Raw genomic sequence first — 22632 nt, forward strand, 5'->3', positions numbered from 1 at the left:
ATACCGAGTATTTCGTCAAGTGGAAGGGACTTCGGGATAGTGAGGCAAGTTGGGAGCACGAACTCAGCTTGTGGGACAGTAGGGTATTTTGGACAATTACCACCGAGAAGCAACAAGGTCATTGCTCGTTGGAGTGGGGGAGAGTGTGACGTCCGGGTCAAGTCACTCCAACACTAGGCAACAGGCTCGTAGTGGGCAGGCAACGCGGCACGACACTCTGGGCAGAGAGTGCCTCCCCCTATAGTGTGTCTTATACCGACTCGGGACCCTCTGGCAGCAGACATTGATATACTCCACATACCACTAGACCACCGATCTCACCTAGACCATCCAACCGACAAGCCAATGGTTTAGGGACACTCAAGGGTACTGTATGAGCCTATGAACCTCTTTTGACACGGAAGAAATATAGCTGATTGTGAGAATTGGCAAGGTGCCAAGTGTACGGGCCCGTAGGATTCGTCCAGCAGGGACAGCGGGCCCGCCAGTGGCCAACTCAGCCAAGAAGCTTCCTAGAAGCTGCCCACTTAATCTAACACACTCCCAAAGATTGTAGAACACAGTCATTGACCCAGGAGAAGACTTTGAAGATAAGAAGAAGACTCGGGGGCCAAGGGGGAGAATTGACTTATGGGCTTAGAGGAGACTTCAGAGTTGACTTTGACTTGGTGGAGGTTCTGTCACATCACCAGCTTATTTTTCTATAAATAGAGGGCTAGGCTTCATTGTACAAAACACATAGAAATTGTACCTTATTACTGTAAAACTATTCTTTGTATCAATAAGAATTACTCTTTTCCTCACTTGCTTGTCTTTGCTAAAATATGTTCTTGTTACTAAAATTATTTCGCTGTGCATTTAATCTTGCTTTGCCACAATTACTTAGTAATGTTTTGGGTAGGCCGACTAGCAATCAGAGAAAGCATTGTTAATGCTGCATAAGGTTCAATTGACGAGAGAAGTTGTACCCGTGACAAAATGCATAAGCTAACTAAACATTTTATACAAATTGAAGGGACTATCAAAAGTTGAGAGTGTCCATCATACTTTTTTGAACAAGTTTAGGCGTCAAATGATGTATTAAGCCGTATATTTAAGTGCAGTGTTCACCGCAACACTAGAAAACACAAACAAGAAAAGAAATGCTGTTATGCAATCATGTTCAATTTGTGGACTGCTTGCCTTCCTCATCTTACAACTCAACGAACAACTACAAGAAGATGAAGAAGAAGGTGAGGAAGAAGCTTCACCCTGTATCAACCGTCGCTAAAACGGAAGAAATTAGGGTCTGCACTAACCGGACATGCCGGAGGCAAGGTTCATTTCAGACTCTAGAAATCATTAAAGATCTCTCCCCTCCTAACATCTCCGTCAATTCAAGCGGTTGTTTGGGCCGTTGTGGTGCCGGCCCTAATGTCGTTTTTCTCCCCCAAGGAATCATCGTTGGCCACTGCGGCACCGCTGCTTCTGCCGCCCGTGTTATTGCTCGACATTCCGATGATGCTATTGACGATGCCGCGATTCGAAACGCGTTGGACGCTCTTGCGCTTAGGAAGAGAGCTGAGGCTGAAATTGATCAAGCTAATTTCTCTCAGGCGGAAATCCTTCTTTCTCAGGTTAATTTATGAAAGCGCAGCCCAATTGCCAAATTAGTTCTAGTCTTTTTCCTCTTTTTGGTTAATCTAAACCTCGATTTTGTATTTGAGAAGAACAGATTAAGATTAAACTGGTCAAAAGTTAATTTAGAATGGTGCAGGCTTGAGTACTTGGATATTAGTATGAGATTTGATTTATGTTTTTGAATGGTGCAGGCTATACATCTTAAATCATTCGGTGGCCTCCATAACATGTATAAATACAGGTGTGTAAAACAAAATGAAACTTCTAGTCGTAATAACTTATCAAACATCATCATCAATCCAAATCCTCGTCATCAAGCTCATGTCATCATGTCCAAAAGCCTGCAAAATTTGGAAAATTAGACACTTGTAAGCTACTGATTCATATAGGTTCATACATTTTCACAAACTTCATACAGTTTCAAACATTTTCACAAACTTCCATAACAGTAGCATAAACTTTCATAAACTTTCACATACTTTCATAAACTTCACATAAACTTTCATAATTTAGTAATAATAACAGAAATCGTAAAATTTGGGCAGCACAACACTTGCATAAGTCATAATAAAGAGTAGAAATTTGAGCAGCATAAACAGTAGGATGAAGACGAAGAAAAGAAAAATAGAAGGAGAAGATTATAGAAAGAAAAATAAAACAAATGAGAACAGAGAAGAGTATAGAAAAAAAAGAGACAATACCTGTTTATGTCAATTGGTGCCGTTGGGTGGAGGGGAGGAAGTGTATGTCGATCAGTACTGTTGGGTGGAGGAGAGGAAGTTTATGTGGATCAGTGCAGAAGAGGAAGTTTCTGTCTCGATGGATCCATGCTCATGTCTTTAACCTAAAAATCCCTTTTAAAAACTGTAACTTACCGCCAAAGTGCAGAAGGCGACCGCCTCTCGCCTGTGGCGGCCAGACGGTCGCCTTCTGAATAATGTCTGCCTTCCAGTGCAGAAGGCGGGTGGAGGAACGCCTGGGTCGCCTCTCGCCTTAGGCGACCCAGGCGATCGCCTTTCTCAACTATGGTAAATGGAGTCCTTTCTATGTTCTACTTCTATAGTCAGAATTGGAATCCTATTAAGATGATTTTCCTTCTTATTATTTGATCAAAACTAGAAGAGTTCAATTTGCTTTTTGTTTTGGTTTTCTCTGTGTTTACATCCTCGCAATTTACTATCATTTCTCAATTTGTGCAATCTTATTTCACACATTCTGCCTCTTTTAGACGACTTGCTTCACAGTCACTATCAATCACACTGCTTGTGCAGTTTCTGCATGTTTGTTTCTCATTTTATGTTATACTTCATTCATAGATACTAGAAGATATTTCTGCTTTTGGATATCTTTATAATATGGTTTTTCTGAATTTAGATCTTGCGTGAGATTGGCAATGGGAAACTATTCCGGGGCTCTTGAAGATGCCCATGAAGCTTTGAATTTAGCTCCTCAATATGTTGAGGTATGGGTTTCTTTCTTTTCCCCCTGAATTTTATTGGTAAGGGACTTCATCTCAGTATCAAACACTTCATAATGATAATGGTTTGGTAAAAAATTGATAGAAGTTGCTATTTGTATGTTAATTGACTAATAAGGTGTTCTTTTGGTTTCATACTTTTACGTATATAAATATATATATAAGTATATATGTTCTTTTCATTTGATATTCTCTAGATTTATTGACAATATTTGAAAAATTTAGAATTACTTATGTGGAAAATTTTGATGGCATAAATTTTATTGTACAAATATGCTCTCAGATTATTTCCACGGGTCCTTCAGTAAAATTCCATGGCTATTTTGGTGAATTTTATGTAAACAAATGAGTGTTCTTCGTGAGAAGGTTTAATTGGAGCTCTTTTGAACAGTAGTGCTCAGGTGCCTTGGCAACTATCAGCTGCCTCTTAAAACATATATCCATTATGGTTTATAAATTGTTGTCTGGTAGTTGAATGACTAGCTTTTCTCAACATCTATGCTGAAAAACCTTTTAAAATTATGAGTCTGATTCTGCTCTTATATATTAAATAAGCACACCATATAATGTAATAAAAAAGTGAAAAGAAAATAGAAGAAATAAAGGGTAAGGAGGACGGTGAAGATCTCGGAAAACCAGTTTGGTTTTATGCCGGGAAGATCAACTATGGAAGCCATCCATCTAATGAGACAATTGATGGAGCACTATCGAAATAAGAAGAAAGACTTGCATATGGTTTTCATTGACTTGGAGAAAGCATATGATAAGGTACCAAGGGAAGTACTTTGGTGGGCCTTGATAAGGAAAGGCATTTCGCGGAAATATATTGACATCATAAAGGACATGTATGAGGGAGTATGCACGAGTGTACGTACTAGTGTTGGGAAGACTGAAGAGTTCCCTATTACGATTGGAGTGCATCAAGGTTCCGCACTAAGCCCATTTCTTTTTGCCATCGTTATGGATGAACTAACAAGTTCACTTCAAGATGGTATACCATGGTGCATGGTGTTTGCAGATGATATTGTGTTGGTTGAGGAGACGAAAGAAGGAGTGGAGATGAAGTTGGAACTATGGAGGCAAACTCTAGAATCTAGAGGCTTTAAGTTGAGTCGAAGTAAGACAGAATATTTGGAGTGTAAGTTTAGCGGCCGTAGGAGTAGGGAGGCAGGGACAATCATCCTAGATGGGAGAGTTGTTCAGGCCTCGGATTGCTTCCGGTATTTAGGATCTATTATCCAAACGGATGGAGAAGTAGATGGAGATGTTGCTCATAGGATTAAAGCTGGTTGGTCGAAGTGGAAGAGTGCTACGGGTTTCCTTTGTGATCCCGGCATGCCTAATAGATTGAAGGGAAAATTCTACCGGACGGCAATTAGACCAGCATTGTATATGGTACGGAGTGTTGGGCAGTGAAACACTGCCACATCCATAAGATGTCGGTGGCGGAGATGCGTATGTTGAGATGGATGTGTGGTCACACGAGAAAGGACCGGGTGCGTAATGAAATAATTAGGACAAAAGTAGGGGTCACATCTATTGAGAATAAAATGAGAGAAAACCGACTAAGGTGGTTTGGCCATGTGAGACGTAGAGCGCTTGATGCGCCGGTTAGGAGAACCGAAGAGTGGCAAAGGGATGTAGTGGTGAGGGGTAGGGGAAGACCTAAGCAAACTTGGAGGAGGGTGATCGAGAGTGATATGAGTTTATTGGGAATTGAGGAAAATATGGTAGTGGATAGGACGGAGTGGAGGGAGCGAATCTGTGTCGCTGACACGACTTGATTTTCACGGTTTTATATGATGGTTCATGTTAGCCGACCCCGAATCATTTCGGGACTAAGGCTTTGTTGTTGTTGTTGTAAAGGGTTGCAATATGTTATTTTGTGTTGTGAACTATAATTTAATTGCTAAGATGGGTGATTTGTTGGTTGTTTTGCAACCATTTGTCTTTTCTGAAGTGTAAACTGCTGTCTCCATTTTCTTACTTTGCTTGCAGACAGAGCTGCATAGGATTAAAGCTGGTTGGTCGAAGTGGAAGAGTGCTACGGGTTTCCTTTGTGATCCCGGCATGCCTAATAGATTGAAGGGAAAATTCTACCGGACGGCAATTAGACCAGCATTGTTATATGGTACGGAGTGTTGGGCAGTGAAACACTGCCACATCCATAAGATGTCGGTGGCGGAGATGCGTATGTTGAGATGGATGTGTGGTCATACGAGAAAGGACCGGGTGCGTAATGAAATAATTAGGACAAAAGTAGGGGTCACATCTATTGAGAATAAAATGAGAGAAAACCGACTAAGGTGGTTTGGCCATGTGAGACGTAGAGCGCTTGATGCGCCGGTTAGGAGAACCGAAGAGTGGCAAAGGGATGTAGTGGTGAGGGGTAGGGGAAGACCTAAGCAAACTTGGAGGAGGGTGATCGAGAGTGATATGAGTTTACTGGGAATTGAGGAAAATATGGTAGTGGATAGGACGGATTGGAGGGAGCGAATCTGTGTCGCTGACACGACTTGACTTTCACGGTTTTATATGATGGTTCATGTTAGCCGACCCCGAATCATTTCGGGACTAAGGCTTTGTTGTTGTTGTTGTTGTTGTTGTTGCTTGCAGACAGAGCTGAACAATAATAAATTCGATTAACCTCGAAACGATTCATCTCATTAAAAACACCAATGGAAAATATAAATCCCACTTAAAAATCTAATTAATTAAAATTCAGAATTTAACACTTCCTAAATGGTAACGACTTTACATATTGGCGGAGGTGGGGTTAGCTTGGGAGGCCCATTAAGATAGTTAAATTAAATATATGTATAGAGAGAGATTAACCTAGGGTTTATGGTAATTTTGGAATTAAAACTCTTACTAATAATAATAATAATAATAATGGAATTCTTAACCAACCTTTCAATTCTTAAACCACTGTATCATAAATACATTTATTACTAATAATAATAGCTATTAAATTCTTAAGCAACCTTTCAAATTTTTAAACCATTATGTCACAAATATATGTAATAATAATAATAATAATAATAAATATAACAATAACAATAACAACAACAATTAAATTCTTAAATAAACTTTCAAATTCTTAAACGACTAATACATTTTTAATCTGTATGAAGTTAAGTTTTTTTTAATAAATAATTTTTTTTTTGGTAGGAACAAGAAAATAAAACAAAACAACAAAAACTAACCCGGGATCAGCCTTGGGAAGCTAACCCCCACCACATCATCCAGGAGGAATGAGGAAAGAAAGACCGGAGGAGAAGAATAAGTAGTGACTCCCCAACTTCCTTCATGACCAGCTGCCGCCAGACGATCTGCCACCCTGTTTTGCTCTCTAGAGATATGGCAGAAAGATATAGAAACAAAGGCATGACAGGGCCTCTTGATCCCATTAATCAGATTCTTGCTATTCAACCCAATAGCTATATTGTTCGAGATTAACCTGATAGTTTCCTGATTATCAGATTCCACAATCAGATTAACTACCCCCAAACTCTTGGCCAGGGTAAGACCAGAAAAAATACCCCACAATTCAGCCAAAAAGGAAGAGCCTTTGCCAAGATTATGCGAAAAACCAGAAATCCAAGCACCCCCATCATCTCTCAAGACTCCACCTGCAGCAATATTACCATTGGCAAGACAAGAGCCATCCGTATTAAGCTTTATGAAACCCTCCCGAGGTCTTTTCCAGCAAAGAAGGTGAATATCCTTTCTTTGAAGACATTTATCAAGTGAGTCCTCCTCAAAACTATTAATAACATGATAAACCTTTTTAGCAAAAAAGTCAACCAAGTTAGGAATATTAATACAATTAGTTTCAAAAATCTCCTTATTTCTCCAATCCCATATTTGGTGACAGACAATAGCAAAGAAGATTTCGCCATGCTCCAGATTAGAAAGCAAATTCCCACTTACTCCATCCTTAAACCACTCCAGATTGGAATGAGAGAAGAACATATCAATCATATGACCAGGGAGAATCTTCCTCCAAATAGCTTTACTTTTCTCACAATCCCTAAGAGCATGACAAATGGTTTCTTCATGCCCTCTACATCAAATGGCGCCTTCTCCTATCTGAATTAGTAAGAAGTCTGTTTTTGATCCCAAGCCACAAGAAACTTCTAACTCTATAGGGCACTTTCATTGACCATAACAATTTCCAAATCTCTGACTGAGGCTCTTCATCACTGTTGCTAAAAGCCTCAAAGGTAGACTTACAAGTATAAGCACCATTCTTGGTAGAAGCCCAACAATAATTATCCTTATCATCTTCCATGTTACTAATCTTCACTCCTCTAATTCGAAGGAGAGTATCCAATCTAAAGAAAGCCTCAAATTTAGCCCAAATCCAATCACCATTAGCATCCACCACATCAGCAATCTTCCAGTTGCGACAATTATCAGGAGGAAGGGAGCTACAAACTTCTAACAGAGACTTGTCACCAATCCACTTATCATACCAGAAGCTGATAGTCTTGCCATTTCCCACATCCCAACCAATCCCAGAACAAAATTCTGAAAAAATAGAACTAAGGCCTTTCCAGAGAAAGGAACAATTAACAACTCTCTCTTTCGGTCCTCCAAAAATGTTATCTTTTCTATATTTTCCACAAAGTAAGCGGACCCAAAGCGCCGAAGGATTTTGCCACATTCTCCAAAGAATCTTCATCAATAAAACTTTATTGTTATCTTTAGCTTGTCTAATTCCCAGACCACCTTTCTCTCTAGGTTTACAAACCTCCTTCCAAGGAACAAGATGAATCTTCCTACTCTCTCCTGAATTCCCCCACAGAAACCGGCGATTAATTTTATCCAGATCCTTGAGAACCGGCTCCGGCAATCTACAGGCCTGCATAATATGGTTAGGAGCTGCACAATTGACTGACTTAATAAGAGTAAGACGCCCCGCAAAAGACAAAGTCTTAGCTTAGCACATTTACTAGAAGTTTTATCCAGAATCTCTTTAAAAGAAGCTTTAGAGACTCTATCGCTATGGAGAGGAACCCCAAGATAATTACCAAAAGAATTGGTTAAAGGAATACCCGAAATATCACTCAACTTCTTGCATATTCCTGTACTCATATTCTTAGAACAAAGCATTCTAGACTTCTGAATTTAAGTTTTTGACCAGAGGCTTCACAAAAACAATTAATGATTTTCATAATCTCCCCCATTTGATCCTCATTTCCCTCCACAAAAATCATAACATCATCAGCAAAAAATAAGTGAGTAATAGCAGGACAGAATCTATTAATAGACACTGGATTAAAAGTCCTATTATCAATAGCCTCCTGGATAAGGTGAGTTAATCTTTCCATAGCTATAACAAAAAGAAAGGGGCTCATAGGATCCCCTTGCCTAATACCCCTGGAAGAAGAGAAACCCTCAGACATGTCCCCATTAATCAAAACCTGAAAAGTAGGAGAAGAAATGCAAACCTCAATTAACCTCCTCCAACTCAAACCTCCAGTTAAGACGATCATAAACTTTCTCCAGATCCAGTTTCAGAGCCACAATACCTTTTCTACCCTTTTTAATCTTCATAGAATGAACCATTTCCTGGGCAATAACAACATTATCCATCATTTGTCTACCAGGAACAAAGCTACCTTGGTTCTGACTAATAATATCTGGAAGAATACCACGGAGTCTATTAGCAACCATTTTGGTGATAGTTTTATAGATAACATTACACAGGCTAATAGGTCTCATCTGTAAAAAAGAAGAAGGTTTCTCAACTTTGGGAATCAGAACAAGGAGGGTCTTATTCACAAGCCCAATATTCTCAGGATTAGTAAACACACTTTCAATAAACTTATAAATACCTTCCTTCACAGTATCCCAATGCTTATGATAAAAACCAACAGGAATACCATCAATCCCAGGAGCTTTAGTGGCTCCCATGCTAAAAATCGCGTGATCAATCTCCTCCTTATTAAAGGGATGGAAGGCTTTCAGAAACTTATCCTCCTCAATCCTGGGATAAGTTATCGTAGACAGAGCTTTACTAAGATCAGTAGTCTCTTCTTTGAATAAATCTTTGTAAAAGTTAAGGGCAAGATTGCGAATATCTCCATCCTCATAGACCCAATTACCATTACAATCTTTAATAGCATCAATCCTGTTCCTCTGCCTTCTAATTATAGTTGAAAGATGAAAAAATCTGGTATTTCGATCACCATCTTTAATCCAAGCTTTTCTAGACTTTTGAAACCAAAGAAGCTCCTCCTGTCTTAACACAGCTTCAAGCTCCTTTTGAAGGGTTTTGAGAAGACCATCCAAACTATGATCAAATCTAGCCTCCAATCTACAATGAATACACTCAATTCTTCTCAACAAGTTATTCTTTCTCCTAATAATATGACCAAAGATCTTTCTATTCCATTCAATAACATTTTTCCTAAAACCTTCCGAGGCTTGTAAGACATTAGAATGCAGAATCCAATTCTCTTTCACAAAATCTTTAAACTCAGGATGAGACTCCCAAGCAATCTGATATCTAAACGGCCTATTCCCTTTATACTGCTGGCCTCTACACAGCCTAAATAAGATAGGACAATGATCCGAATGTCTGAAAGGTAAATTAAGAACAGAAACCTCAGGAAACCTGATTTGAGCACAAACATTGGCATAAACTTTATCCAGACGAACAAAAGTACTATTCCGCCTCCAAGTAAATTTATGACCCGCAGCCCCCAAATCTGACAGCCCACACACATCCATACTCTGCTTATGATTCAAACAACGATTAATATAGTGATTAGCACCCCCTCTCTGATCACTCATAACAGCAATATCATTAAAATCACCAGCCACAAACCAGGAATCAGTCATATTAATACTAATCGAATAAAGAACTTCCCAGAGCCTATTACGATTAGCTAAGACAGGATCAGCATAAACAAAGGTAGAGAAGAAAGGATTGTTTTTTATATGATTATCTTTTATCTCTTGGAATTAAATAACCATTTATTTTGTTTTTTTTATATGAAAATTAATGAAACATTATGATGAATGCATGTAATTAATATCTACATGAATAATTTTGCGGACGTTACACTTTGTCTATGCTATTACTGGTGTATTACAAAGAAGGAGGAATAGCACATGCACACTTATGGTTCGATGCATGCTTGTTTTGGAGTAGAATGTGTTTGCATTGCAACTGTGTGAATGTGATTCTCAGTGTTTCAGATCTCCTGACTAAGGATGTATGAATTCCACTTAGCAGGGATATATGTGTGAAGGTGATGCCTTGGTGGCAATGGAACAATATGATGCAGCTGAGAAGTCTTATTCGCTGTGTTTAGAGATAGATCCTACAATTCGTCATTCCAAACCATTCAAGGTATCATCCAATTTCTAAGATTTTGTCACACTAGCAAGTTTTTCTCTAAACTGACAATTTCGTTCATGGGTGTTTTATTATACAGTGTTTTATTTCTGCATTTTGAAATTGCAATAAAAATGGAAATAAAACATGGAACAAGTTTTCATTTTTCCTTGGTAGAGAGGCGCGCAACTGTAAACGTTGTTGTCGTGTGACCAAGAGGTCACGGGTTCGAGTCTTAGGAGCGGCCTCTTGCCAAATAAATTGGCAAGGGAAGGCTTGCCCCCAGTACACCCTTGTGGTGGGACCCCTCCCTGGACCCTCGCTCAGCGGGGACGCGTAGTGCACCGGGCCGCCCTTTAGAGAGGCCCTTTTTCTTGCTCTACTTTTTTTGCAATAGTTGTTCTTGGTGTGGCTAGCTTTGAGGGTGTTTGAGTTTGTGTGGCTTTGTGTTTGTCTCGAGAGGATATCGTATGCTTACAACTCATGGATCCCTTGAACATAGACTCCGCAGCTAGAATAGAGACAAAGACTTGAAACGAAGTAGAGATCTATGTTGCACGGAAACTCTTCTTAGTGTTTCCACTTTTCGTATCCGTTTCGGTTTCTTTTCTCTAGCTATATATTTTTTTAGAAATAGCGTTTCCAGGTGTCTGTTTCCGTTTCCGTGCAACATAGGTAGAGATTTTGTGGCTGTTATATTGCTGTCAACAGTAACTGAAGTTATTGTATTGGTTGGATCTTGAAATAACGAAAAAGGAAATAGGAAAATTGGAAATTTGTAATTGGAGCTCTAAAAGGAGTTCAAACAATTGTGTGTTTTAAATATGAAATTCTTGATGACCAAGGAAGGGTTTCTAGATAGCACAATCTTCAATTTTTTGTGAAAAAGTAATTGCTAAACCGGTTTTTATTATAATCTCTGACACTAACTACTAATTAACATGAATCCTTCATTTATTTTGCTTCATTTAATGATTTTCTCTTGCTTCGAATTGATAATGCACTGTTGTTTTGTGTTAATCATCGTGGAAGGCATTAGTAGGGTAAATGACTAAAAGAAAGAAAGAACCCGAACCCTTTTCAACTTTTCAAGCTTTGTGTAACATATGGAACTAAAGTATTTCTTTTTTTCATTAACTATGAGCTTTTGCCAAGTGGGTTAATGGTCTGCTATGTTGCATGGAAACTCTTTTCCATTAGCGTTCCGCGTTTCGTATCTGTTTCAGTTTCAGATTCATTTTCGTTTTCAATACCGTTTCCTAGCTATATTTTTTTTGAAATAACGTTTCCCACTGTCCTTTTCCGTTTCAGTTTCCATTTAGGTTTCCGTGCAACATGGATAGATCTTTTTTTTGCCCCATTTATGATTTATCCTCCTAATGTATTCCTACCACTATGCAGAGTCGGGTTGCAAAACTCCAGGAAAAACTAATTGGTGCAAATATGCCTTATGGTCAGCAATAGCTATGAAATCATGAATCCATGTATACCTATCAAAGATGAAAAGTTGATGTTTCATCATTTCCAGGTTTGTTTTGCTAACATGTTCTTGATTGGTCGAGACTCTTGAGGTTGGGATGCAATTTTTTTTAATGAGAAATTCTTACATACAGTTATATTTTATAGAATAATTCCCGATGTTTGATCTTGAAATGTGGAGAATCCTTAAGTATTTAAAATAAAACTAAGGGGAAGATAATTAAAGTCGGGTGTTCTTCAAGATACTGAAAATCACCGCAGTTGTGCCGCTTTTAGAAAAATATAGTGTTTGAGCTATGCATGTGTGTGAATTTTCTCTGATTCGTTTTGTTTCATTGATTTTGCTTCATTTGACAAATTAGTTGCAATTCTGCCAAAATCCTGAAATTTGTATGCAATTATGTTGCACGGAAACGTAAACGGAAAAGGACACTAGGAAGTGTTATTTCTAAAAAAGAAAAAGCTAGGAAACGGTAATGAATGAAAACGAAGCTGAAGTGGAAATGGATATGAAACGCTGGAAGCAATGGAGAAGAGTTTCCGTGCAGCATAGGTATGTAATACAGTAAAACCGGAGCCCTTTTATTATTCATTCGACCATGTCTATATTTCTCTATTTTCTCGTTGTTTTAGCTTCATCCACTCTGAAAAATCAATGCTAAGTTGAGCTCTCTCTCTGTATTCTGTTTTGATCTATGCTGTAATTGTAACAGCTTGAATTTGTTTCCTCTTGCATGCAGCTGTACTATGCTTTGTTTTTTTCCCTAAACTATCATATCTTAAAAGTGATTTTATAAAACTAAAATAAAATAAAAGGAAAAGGAAGGGATAAGGTGCAAAATTACCCCAATGTTGGTAGTCAAGAACAATATTACCCCCTAACGTCATAAATGGTACAATTATATCCCCTAACTTTGCAAGTTCAATCAATTTTACCCCTTACTACAATTATAATCTACATAGTCAAGAATCTCATTATCTCAACTCAACTTGTGCGTCGTATTATCACTCATTAGTAACATATCAAAGACACGTGTACACAAATGAAAAAAATTTAAAAAGTAAAAAAAAAAAAAGTAAATCGTGTTTACACGTGTATTTAATCTAGTGTGTCACATATCAGAGCCAGGGAAAGTCTAGGGATTGATTGAAATTTTCCTATTGCAAATTCTATATTCTGTTATTTCATTCTTTGTATTTCCTATATAGTAGTATTAGCAATTCTGAGTTGTGTTTCCTATATAATAGTTTTAGAAAGTTAATATTAAAGTGCTTATGCTAATTAGGATGTTACAGCTGTTCTTGTTCTTCCTATTTAGGAGGAAGTGATGTAGGTATTGTTTATCAATTAATTAATGAAGTTCCTTTCTTCCTAAATTCTTCTCTCTTCTCTCTTCCCATCTCTTCCTACCATTCTTAATTCTCACATCAAATCTTTAGTTTTGACATTGGTACGAGAGCAAACTTTCCTCGTACGATTTCACAGTGGATGGTCAGTGACGCTGCTAAACGAATCAGAGCTGTTGTTAACAAGTCCAGGGAGAATCTCGAGCTACAAGTGAAAGAGATAACCACCCAGATGAAGGAGCAAGCAGATATTACAGGAACTCAACTGAACACCATACACCATACAGCCTGTACAGATATTACAGATGTTCAGTTGAGTTTCTGTAATTTCGGCTTCCTCCTTCATCTAAGCGGTTATCGCTTTCACTTGTTGCTCGAGATTCTCCTTGGATTTCTTAACGGCTGCTCTGATTCGTTTAGCAGCGTCACTATCCACTACGAAATGGGTTCGAGGAAAGCTTGCTCTGATACCAATGTCAAGTCTAAAGATTTGACATAAGAATTCAGAATCCTGATAGGAAAGAGAGAAGAATTTAGGAATAACTTCATTAATTAATTGATAACCAATGCCTACATAACTTCCTCTTGAATAGGAAGTTACAAAGACAGCTGTAACATCCTAATTAGCATAAACACTTTCCTACTAACTTTCTAAAACTACTATATAGGAAACACAACCCACGATTATAATACTACTATATAGGAAACACAAATAACAGAATTTGCAATAGGGAAACTTCACAATCAGTCCCTGGACTCCTCGTCTCTGATATGTGACATAGTGCATAAGTCGAGATAGTTTTTAATTTTTTTTGTTCACGCATGTTTATAATCTGTTAGTGATACCATGACACACAAATGGAGAGAACATAACGAGATCCATGACTGCGAGTATTTTGTTATGACTAAAAATTGGTCCAGTTTTCATATGTTAGGGATAAAATTGGCACAACTAGCAAATGTTTGGGTATAATTGCACTATTTATGACGCTAGAATTAAAATTGCTAATGTTATTTTTGCACCTTATTCCTAAAAGGAAAGCGTCGGAGAAAATGAAGATAGAGTGTCCGTTTGTTTCCCTTTTTCAGAACTACTTTTGGCCTTACCGTGTTTGATAAAATTACGAAACAGCTTTGTGCAGAAAAATCAACTGACATCTACTATCTATCAGCTAACAGTAACAGTTGAACCAAATGGGTACAAAGTTAGGAATAAGGTACCAAAATGACCTCAAGGTTTTTGGAGAAGTGTCAACTTAACCTCAACGTATAAAATAACACCATTTTAACCTCAACGTTTGTAAAATGATACCAATTTAGTCCCGAATAACGGAACTTGACGCCTCTATGTTTGTGAAATGGTACTAATTTAGCTCAAAGCTCTATTACACGGCTAAATTAGTACCGTTGAGACTAAAATGATGCTATTTCATAGGTTGGAGCTAAATTGACACTTTTCCATTTTGGTAACTTATACCATAAAGATAAAAGAGCTCCAAGAAATTTAACTTATTTGTATACATGATTTTTTTTTTTTTTTTTCAAATGTAAAGCTGCATTTTCATTTATTAAAGGAATTCAAAAACTGATATAGGTACATATATTTCTGGTTATCTAAGGCAGCACATTGATAGCTAACTTCTGGCCATTTTGACAATGATCACTTACTCCACATACAAACCACATTTTGCCCACTTCTGACAACACTATCGAGTCATTTCCACTGCTGAATAGCCCCATGTACACATCCATTATGCATTGTTCATATGCTGTTGAATTCACTTGCACTACATTGTGCAATTCCTTTTCGTAATTGAACTCTGTCGACAAAATAGATGGAACATATCATTCTTTATAAACTACAATATCTTAAAGACTTAACACCTTCTTTCTGGTTTTTTTTTTTTTTTGCAGGTCTGGTGTGCTAATGTTTGCTTAAGAATTATGTACACGAAATGGTGAGGTAAATTGCGTCAATGGTCACTGAAGTTTAATGTCAGTTTTAAAAAGATTGGATTTCATTTTGTTTCAATAAAGTCATTGTATTTTGCTTTTTATCTCAATAAAGTCATTCCAACCAATCCAGACGGAAAAAAATAATGGAATACTGACGGGACAACCACATTAGAAAGGACGCTGCTATATATAAAGTGACAGCTAAAAAAACAAAAAAAAAATATATATTTTCTTCCACTGTGACAGTTAAATTCAGTAAATAATAAAAATAATTTTTATTATTTGTTGTCATTTGACTGTCCTTTCATACGTAAAAGTCAATTATTTTGAATATAACTATCATGCTACTATTCAGTTGATTTTTTTCTGTTTGAAATGGTCGGAATGACTTTATTGAAATAAAAATGGAAGTTCAGTGACTTTATTGAAACAAAATGAACTTCAGTGATCTTTTCGAAACTAGCTCCAGACTTTAGTGGCTATCAGTGCAATTACCCCCGAAATGGTGCATTAGTTATTTCCTATGCATGTCTAGTTATGTGAGGGTAACTGCATATAATGGTTTAATACATGGGGGTCTCTAAATTTGGCTCAAAAAACCGATTGATCATTGGAAATTTGAAGATATCTCATTAGCCTCGTAACTTTGCTTAAAGTTACCTATTGGCTCTTTGAACTTACTTTTAAATCAACTTACTGTCCTCTGAGCTTGCTTAAATGATACGCTCTTCAACTTACTCAAATCTCTTTTTACTCTACCACGTAGCACTTAGGGGTTTATCATGTCACTTTAAGCAAGTTCAAAGGCTAATGAGATATCCTTAAAGTTTAAGGGTCAATCGGTTTTTGGGCGATATTCAGGCCCTGATGTATTAAGCTGCATATAATTGTAGTTTAACTTACCTAGTACATCGCCAATAATGAACTCTTTTCCTCGTACCCAGTCGGAGAAATTGCTTAAGAGCGTCCAGCCATTGATGTCTCCAACAGTGTAGGTTGTTCTTGCATCAAGCACATTGAGATACAGAGCAAGAAGGTGAAATATGACTACACAGGAAAACTGGTAACCTTGATAACCCATTTTGTTCTCTTGATTTACTGGTTAATACAACCACTTGTAATGTTATTTTTGTGAAACTTGTAGAAATGTATATGTGTATCTATGTTTGCATGAGTAATAAGATTAGGCAGCCCACAACATTGGGGTTACCACATGTAAACTGCATTCTAGGAATAGTAGTCATGCACATATTATGCATAGCTAATGCTCATCATAAAGCTGTTACCCGAATATTAAATGAGTCTATTCAGGCGAAAGCTTTTCAATATTATTAGATCATCTCCAACGGTACTTCAAAATCCGTTTGACATTTGCAGCTCCTATGGAATTCTAAATTCCTGCGGCATCTTTGTCGCAAGGACATGGTACTTTAGATTAGGATTGAAGCCTTATTTGTCCCTGCCGTATCCAAATTGTTGGCATTTGGCATGTGGTATGATTTGGTAACATTGGTATCCTAATTTTTGACATTTGGCCCTCAAATAGATGGAAAGATGATGGATCCGACAGGGACAAGGTGGCCAAATACCACAAATGAAGATACAATAGGGACCAAATGTTACCAAATCATACCACAATGGTCAAATGTCACAAATTAGAATACCTCAAGTACCAAATGTTTATCTAATCATACCACAAGGAAAAAATTCCAACACGAAATGGGCTAAATAAAACTTTAATACTTTAGATATTATTAGACCCTTTTCAACGGTACTCCAAACTCCTTTCATATTTACAGCTCTAACGGAGTTGCAAATCATTGCGACATCTTTGTCGTAAGAAACATGGTACTTTAGATTATTATTAGACGATGTTTAACGGTATTCCAAAATCCTTTGATATTTGCAGCTCCATTATCGCTTTGATATTCAAATCCTTACGACATCTTTACAGAAAGGGGAAATGGTACTCCAAAACCATGGCCCCTTACAGTTTCTTTTTTTATTTGTTTATTAATAAATTATTATTATTTCAGATTATAAAAACTTATAATTTGTAATTTATTGTGTTCACATGTGTTCTACACAAAAAAAAATTAACTATATTTTGACACTTGAATTTGATATTTGATATTTCTTAAGTTTTTTTACCTCATTATGTGGAAATAATTAATTAGATTAAAAAAATTAAAATTAAAAACAAATTCTCAATTCAAATCTATTAATTCAAATTGTCAAAATATCGATACTTATTAATGAGATAATGATTCGGTTAATTTTAATACAAATTGGATTAAATTTCATCAACCAACTCAATTCATATTTTCTTTTTCTAATTCTAATGGGTTATCCATGGGCTAGGTTGGACCACATCCATATAAGAAATTGATTGGATTTGGTTTGATTGGTTTTTATTCAATTATTTATATCTTTTTTTATTCTCATTTTTTTTCAATTTAATTTTTTATTATAAAATATTACTATAATTTACAAGTAAAAAAAATTGTAATTTAACATGTATAAAGGAATAGTTTATTTATTTTAAAAACAGAAAAACCGCAAAAATGAAAAATGAAAAAAAAAAGATAAAACAGGAAAATTGGTGAAAATGCAAAGGAGAAAAGATAAAAACAAATGTGAAAATTTGCAAAACAAAAAAGCGTGAAAAAAAAGGGGAAAACCCAAAGAATGAAAAAAAAATCTGAATGAATCAGACAGAATCGGCAGAAGGTAATCCAGCAGTCAATGTGATCCAGCAGTCAATGCCTGTTGGATTTTTTTTTTCCGGAGGAAAGGGTAATTTTAGTGGATTGCTATATACCGTATCTAAATTACTTATCACCGCCACTTTTGGACACTTTTGCCCTTTTCATTTTTTAAATTCAAAAACTGAAATTCTTTCAAATTTCTTCGAAATTCAAAAATCCGAACAACATTCATGAAATTTAAACATGGTAAAGGAAAAAGACTAATAATTCGTCGGATAAGTATTTTTATTTGAAAATCGAATCGAAAACACGAGTTCCATTTCCGGATATATATAAAAAAGTTCATTCAAAATGTACTAAACATGTGATTTCACACCATTCCGCCCGTTTCTGCCTAGGTGGAATGGTGTGAATCACCCGTTTAGTACATTTTGGATGAATTTTTTATATATATATTGATTGGATCGGTTAGTTTTTGGAGACGAATTTCAATTAGTGTAAATAGGAACGGTAGTTATTCGATTTTCTCGACGTTCTCGGTTTCATTTTTCATAAATCCAATTTTTGACTCGGGAGAGAGAGGATATTAAGTTTTTGAATGAAAAAATAAAAAGCGCAAAAATGTCCAAAAGAAGGAGGTGATAAGTATTTCGGGAGCGGTATATAGCAAAACCCAAAAGGTTATAGAAAAAAAGAGGGGAATATGATGCCAAATTTTACAACCATAATCAGAATCGATATCTCTTCCTAGAATATGACTACATGATTCGTTGATTGATTAATAAAATTGGTTAATGATATAAAAAGCATAGAATCTATCTCATTTACATTATAAAAAGCAGACAAATGTTTGAGAATAGATTTTAATGTAATATTTTTGCAATTACCCTTTTTTATCCAACTCAATGCTTCTTGTATATTAAGACACACCAATAAGGGTGTAAAGAATAAGATAAAAACCTAGATGACGCAGCTACTATGTTACTAGAATTATCTCTAATAATGAAATCAAAACTAACAGTGCATTGAGTAGGGAAAATCGTAGCATCGATATTACATTTCAATATATTAGGCGAAGCACCACTTAACAGTTGGACGAACAGTCGAAAGAGACGGATTAGTAGGCGTTGAACATAATTGAGTTCGGTTTCAGCTCTAAAACAGAGCAACAGTTTGACTGAAAATTGGACTAGCTAGGGCGTTCTTAATGGTTTGTTTCGATAAAGACCATATGCTTCATGAAATCACGAACAACTAAGCAAATTAAATTGGAGTTACATCTAAGGTTTGCACTAAGGAGCAATTTTATCCTTAACGTTGATAGTGAAAAACAATTTTTACCCCTAACGTTGACAAGTTGGGTCGATTAGAAAAATTATTCATCAATTTTTTTGGGGTTAATTACAAATAACTACCCTGTGGTTTGGCCGATTTGCGATGTGGTACCTGTGGTATTTTTTTTTTGCAAACACCTCCCTGTGGTTGTCGCCGTTATACAAATCAAGGAGACGAATTTCTGCCAATTTTCTGCCGTCTCCTTGATTTGTAGAACGGCGACAACCACAGAGAGGTGTTTGCAAAAAAAAAAATACCACAGGTACCACATCGCAAATCGGCCAAACCACATGGTAGTTATTTATAATTAACCATTTTTTTTCAATCATGAATTTTGTCATATACTTCACATGTGCGTCGTTTTGTCACTAATTAATACAGATAAACGTGAAATTTATTTATTTATTTATTTTAAAATATACTATATTTTGTACGAGATAGATAAAAAAATTCAAATATTTCGTCGAATTTAGAAATATTAATCTTCAATTCTATTATTAAATCACAAAAAATGTGATTTTTTTAGAATCTATTTACGTGTAATTGGTGCAAAATATCCGTGTTTTATAATAATGTCTAAAATTGACCCAATTTGTTAATGCTCTTAGCTGCCAATGTTAAGAGTAATGCTTTTTCCATATAAAAATAGACATTGCAATATCAAGTTATAAAACATGATAAAGTTTAACTTTGAATATATTTTAACTAATAATATAAATAATATAAATGATATGTCAAAATTAATATAATAAAAATAAAGTATAGCACTCCTTTGATCTTTAAACTACAACTCCAAAACCAATTAGAATTTTAAACTATTAATTATGTCTATAAATTAAGTAAAAATTATCAATTAAGTCTCCATTTTATCTTAAAATTAAAACCTGTGATTATTTGATATTGACTATAACAATCAATGTGTTGCTCAAATTACGTTCGGGAGAGAGGTTTAAAACTGTTCGTCGATAGAGATTTAATTGATGACTTTTACTTAGTTTATGAATCTTATTAATAATTTTGATAGTTTAATGTTAATTGACTCTGAAGTTTTTACATAGAGAGCATCTAAAAATAAATATTATTTATTAATACAGTAAAACCTCTATATAGGAATACACTTGAGATCAGGCTATTTGTATAACAATTGAGATGCTACTACTAAATAGAGTTTGGTATAATAAAATTTCTCAACACATAAAATTTTAAATTTTTATCATGGGCATGCATGTTTTATATATAATGTATAACAATAGACATTAATGGAATAAATTAAATATTTAGAATTTTAATTTAGAGTTTAAATTTTCAATATATAGATAATTGGAAGAGTTTTATGGGAAAAATGTACAAATCATTGAAAATACTAAATATTTATAATTTCAAGTTGTAGTTTGTGTTTTCAACTCATATATAATTTCCATAGTTTTTTTTTAATATTTTATAATTTAGTTTGAATTCTTAATATATATATATATAATTATTACTATACAGAGGTATAGTTTCTAAAGGTGTGACTTGAAAAGTGTATAACAAATAACGTTTGAGAGGTTATTCCTATTTATAACTTGTCCAAATTGGAACTGAGATTTTTTTATAACAAAATAGAGGTTATTCATATATAAAGGTTTGATTGTAATAATATTTTTTTTTTAAGAGTTATAAACAAAAAGATTATTAGATAAAAAAAAGATAAAGTAATGGTTGGAGTGCTAATTTGATTTTGAGGCATGGGTCAAAATTAGTACATAAAGTCAAAAGAAGCATAGTTGAGAAGATTGGTCAATTTTGTCTGTTTGTATAACAGAACTTACAGAAGTGATCATGTTTCCATTTCAAGGACTGGATTGTTACCCTATTTTCATTTTAGAGTAGGGTTGAGCCTTGGGAATAGAAGAAGATCAGAGGGGTAGAGTTGGTATTTAATTTGTTATGTTTTTTTTTGGTTAATTATATATAATGCCATTTGGTTTCGCTGATATGCAGATGGGTATTTGTGGTTTTTTTTTACAGACACAATTTTATATTTTATAAAATTTTGCATTTAAGTTCATTTTGTTAAAATTTGGCCGATAACGATCTCGAAATGAAAATTTTCAAGTAATTAAATAATATATTAAGTAAGGTCTTGTTTGATAAAGCACTTAATTACTTAAATTAAAATGTTAAGCACTTATTTAATTTAAGTGCGTTTGATAACGATTGTTTCTCCACCACTTAAATTAGTTAATTAAGTTAAAAATCACTTATTTTGATAAGTCAAAATATTTAACTTAACATTTTAAGCTAAACATTGTCAACTAATATTTTTATAAAAATTAAATCATTCAATACTTTCAGCACTTATAATATTCAGCACTTAAAATTCAGTACTTATTTTTTCAGAACTTAATTTTCAGTTTTATCAAACAACACCTAACTTTAATTCTTCAATTTTGTAGGTTTGAGGTTATTTATGTGTTTTTTGTATGAGAGAGAAAACTTCAAAAATTATGATTTTGAAAAATTAAAAATATGGTTTCATAGTAAATATGATACTAAACAACTTTAATTCTTGAAAATTTTCATTTTAAATTCGTTATCGACCAAATTTAGCAAAATGCAAAAAATGAAAAATTTTACAAATCACAGGATTACTTTTATAAAGAAAAATATCACATATATCTATCTACAAATCCGTATAACCACGAGGCATTTACTTGCAATTAACCCTATTTTTAATACATACATATATATATATATATATTAGTTGGTCCAGTTCGACTGGGCTTGGGAATTAGTTTTTTCTAACTCAACCCAGCTTGGCTCGAACCCAATGTGATAATATGAATTGAATTGGATTTGGACGAAGTAAATACATATCAAGTCTGATTAGACCGCTTTGATTAATTTAATTCCATTATGTGAGAGTGGATATGGTATTGGATGGTACAAAGCTCAATATATCAAATCTGATTCCCGTTCCTGTTTCTGATCTGTGCTGAGGGGCTTTCGGCGCTGCTAGCTGCAAAGGTGCAAGCATGACAAATTCACAGCTCTCAGGTATCACGTAATGCTCCTAAGGTGTCACACCTCTTCTTCACCGATGATAACTATTTATTCTTCCGGGCTAATGCGAATGAGGCAAAGGAGGTTCAAGCCTGTCTACAATGTTACGAACAGGCATCAGGTCAGTGTGTCAACTTTCAGAAATCTTCCGTATTTTTTAGTGGCAATACGAAGATTGATGCTAGATCAGTGGTGTGTAATGAACTTGGAGTCTCTAAAGTCAGTGACATGGGCTTTTATCTAGGAGCACCGATTGTAGTAGGAAGAAGCAAAATGCAAACATTTGGCTTCTTAAAAGATAGAGCATGGAAATG

General features: G+C 35.3%; 1 protein-coding gene across 11 annotated transcripts; it reads left to right on the forward strand.

Annotated features, from left to right (window-relative positions):
• The first annotated feature begins 766 nt into the window (after positions 1 to 766).
• Positions 767 to 17296, forward strand: LOC136235140 (uncharacterized). Of its 11 annotated transcripts, none has more exons than XM_066024669.1 (8): positions 771 to 1616; positions 1812 to 1861; positions 2995 to 3082; positions 10347 to 10463; positions 11850 to 11976; positions 12290 to 12480; positions 15189 to 15237; positions 16175 to 17293. In XM_066024669.1, the coding sequence occupies exons 1-5, from the start codon at positions 1143 to 1145 to the stop codon at positions 11910 to 11912; spliced, it is 792 nt and encodes a 263-aa protein (XP_065880741.1). In that variant the 5' UTR covers positions 771 to 1142; the 3' UTR covers positions 11913 to 11976; positions 12290 to 12480; positions 15189 to 15237; positions 16175 to 17293. The 11 variants fall into 11 exon arrangements, with proteins under 11 accessions (XP_065880748.1, XP_065880747.1, XP_065880737.1 ...); XM_066024670.1 differs by having other exon boundaries at positions 15189 to 15232; XM_066024667.1 differs by having other exon boundaries at positions 15189 to 17296.
• The last annotated feature ends 5336 nt before the right edge of the window (positions 17297 to 22632 follow it).

Source organism: Euphorbia lathyris, chromosome 7, assembly GCF_963576675.1.
Source record: "Euphorbia lathyris chromosome 7, ddEupLath1.1, whole genome shotgun sequence".
Taxonomy (NCBI): domain Eukaryota; kingdom Viridiplantae; phylum Streptophyta; class Magnoliopsida; order Malpighiales; family Euphorbiaceae; genus Euphorbia; species Euphorbia lathyris.

Bases quoted from the DNA above. Each gene is read 5' to 3' on its own strand.
- LOC136235140 (XM_066024665.1), top strand. From the start codon at position 1,143: ATGCTGTTATGCAATCATGTTCAATTTGTGGACTGCTTGCCTTCCTCA. The intron at 1,862-2,994 runs GTGTGTAAAACA...TTCTGAATTTAG, and splicing joins CATAACATGTATAAATACAG to ATCTTGCGTGAGATTGGCAA. The intron at 3,083-5,095 runs GTATGGGTTTCT...CTTTGCTTGCAG, and splicing joins TAGCTCCTCAATATGTTGAG to ACAGAGCTGCATAGGATTAA.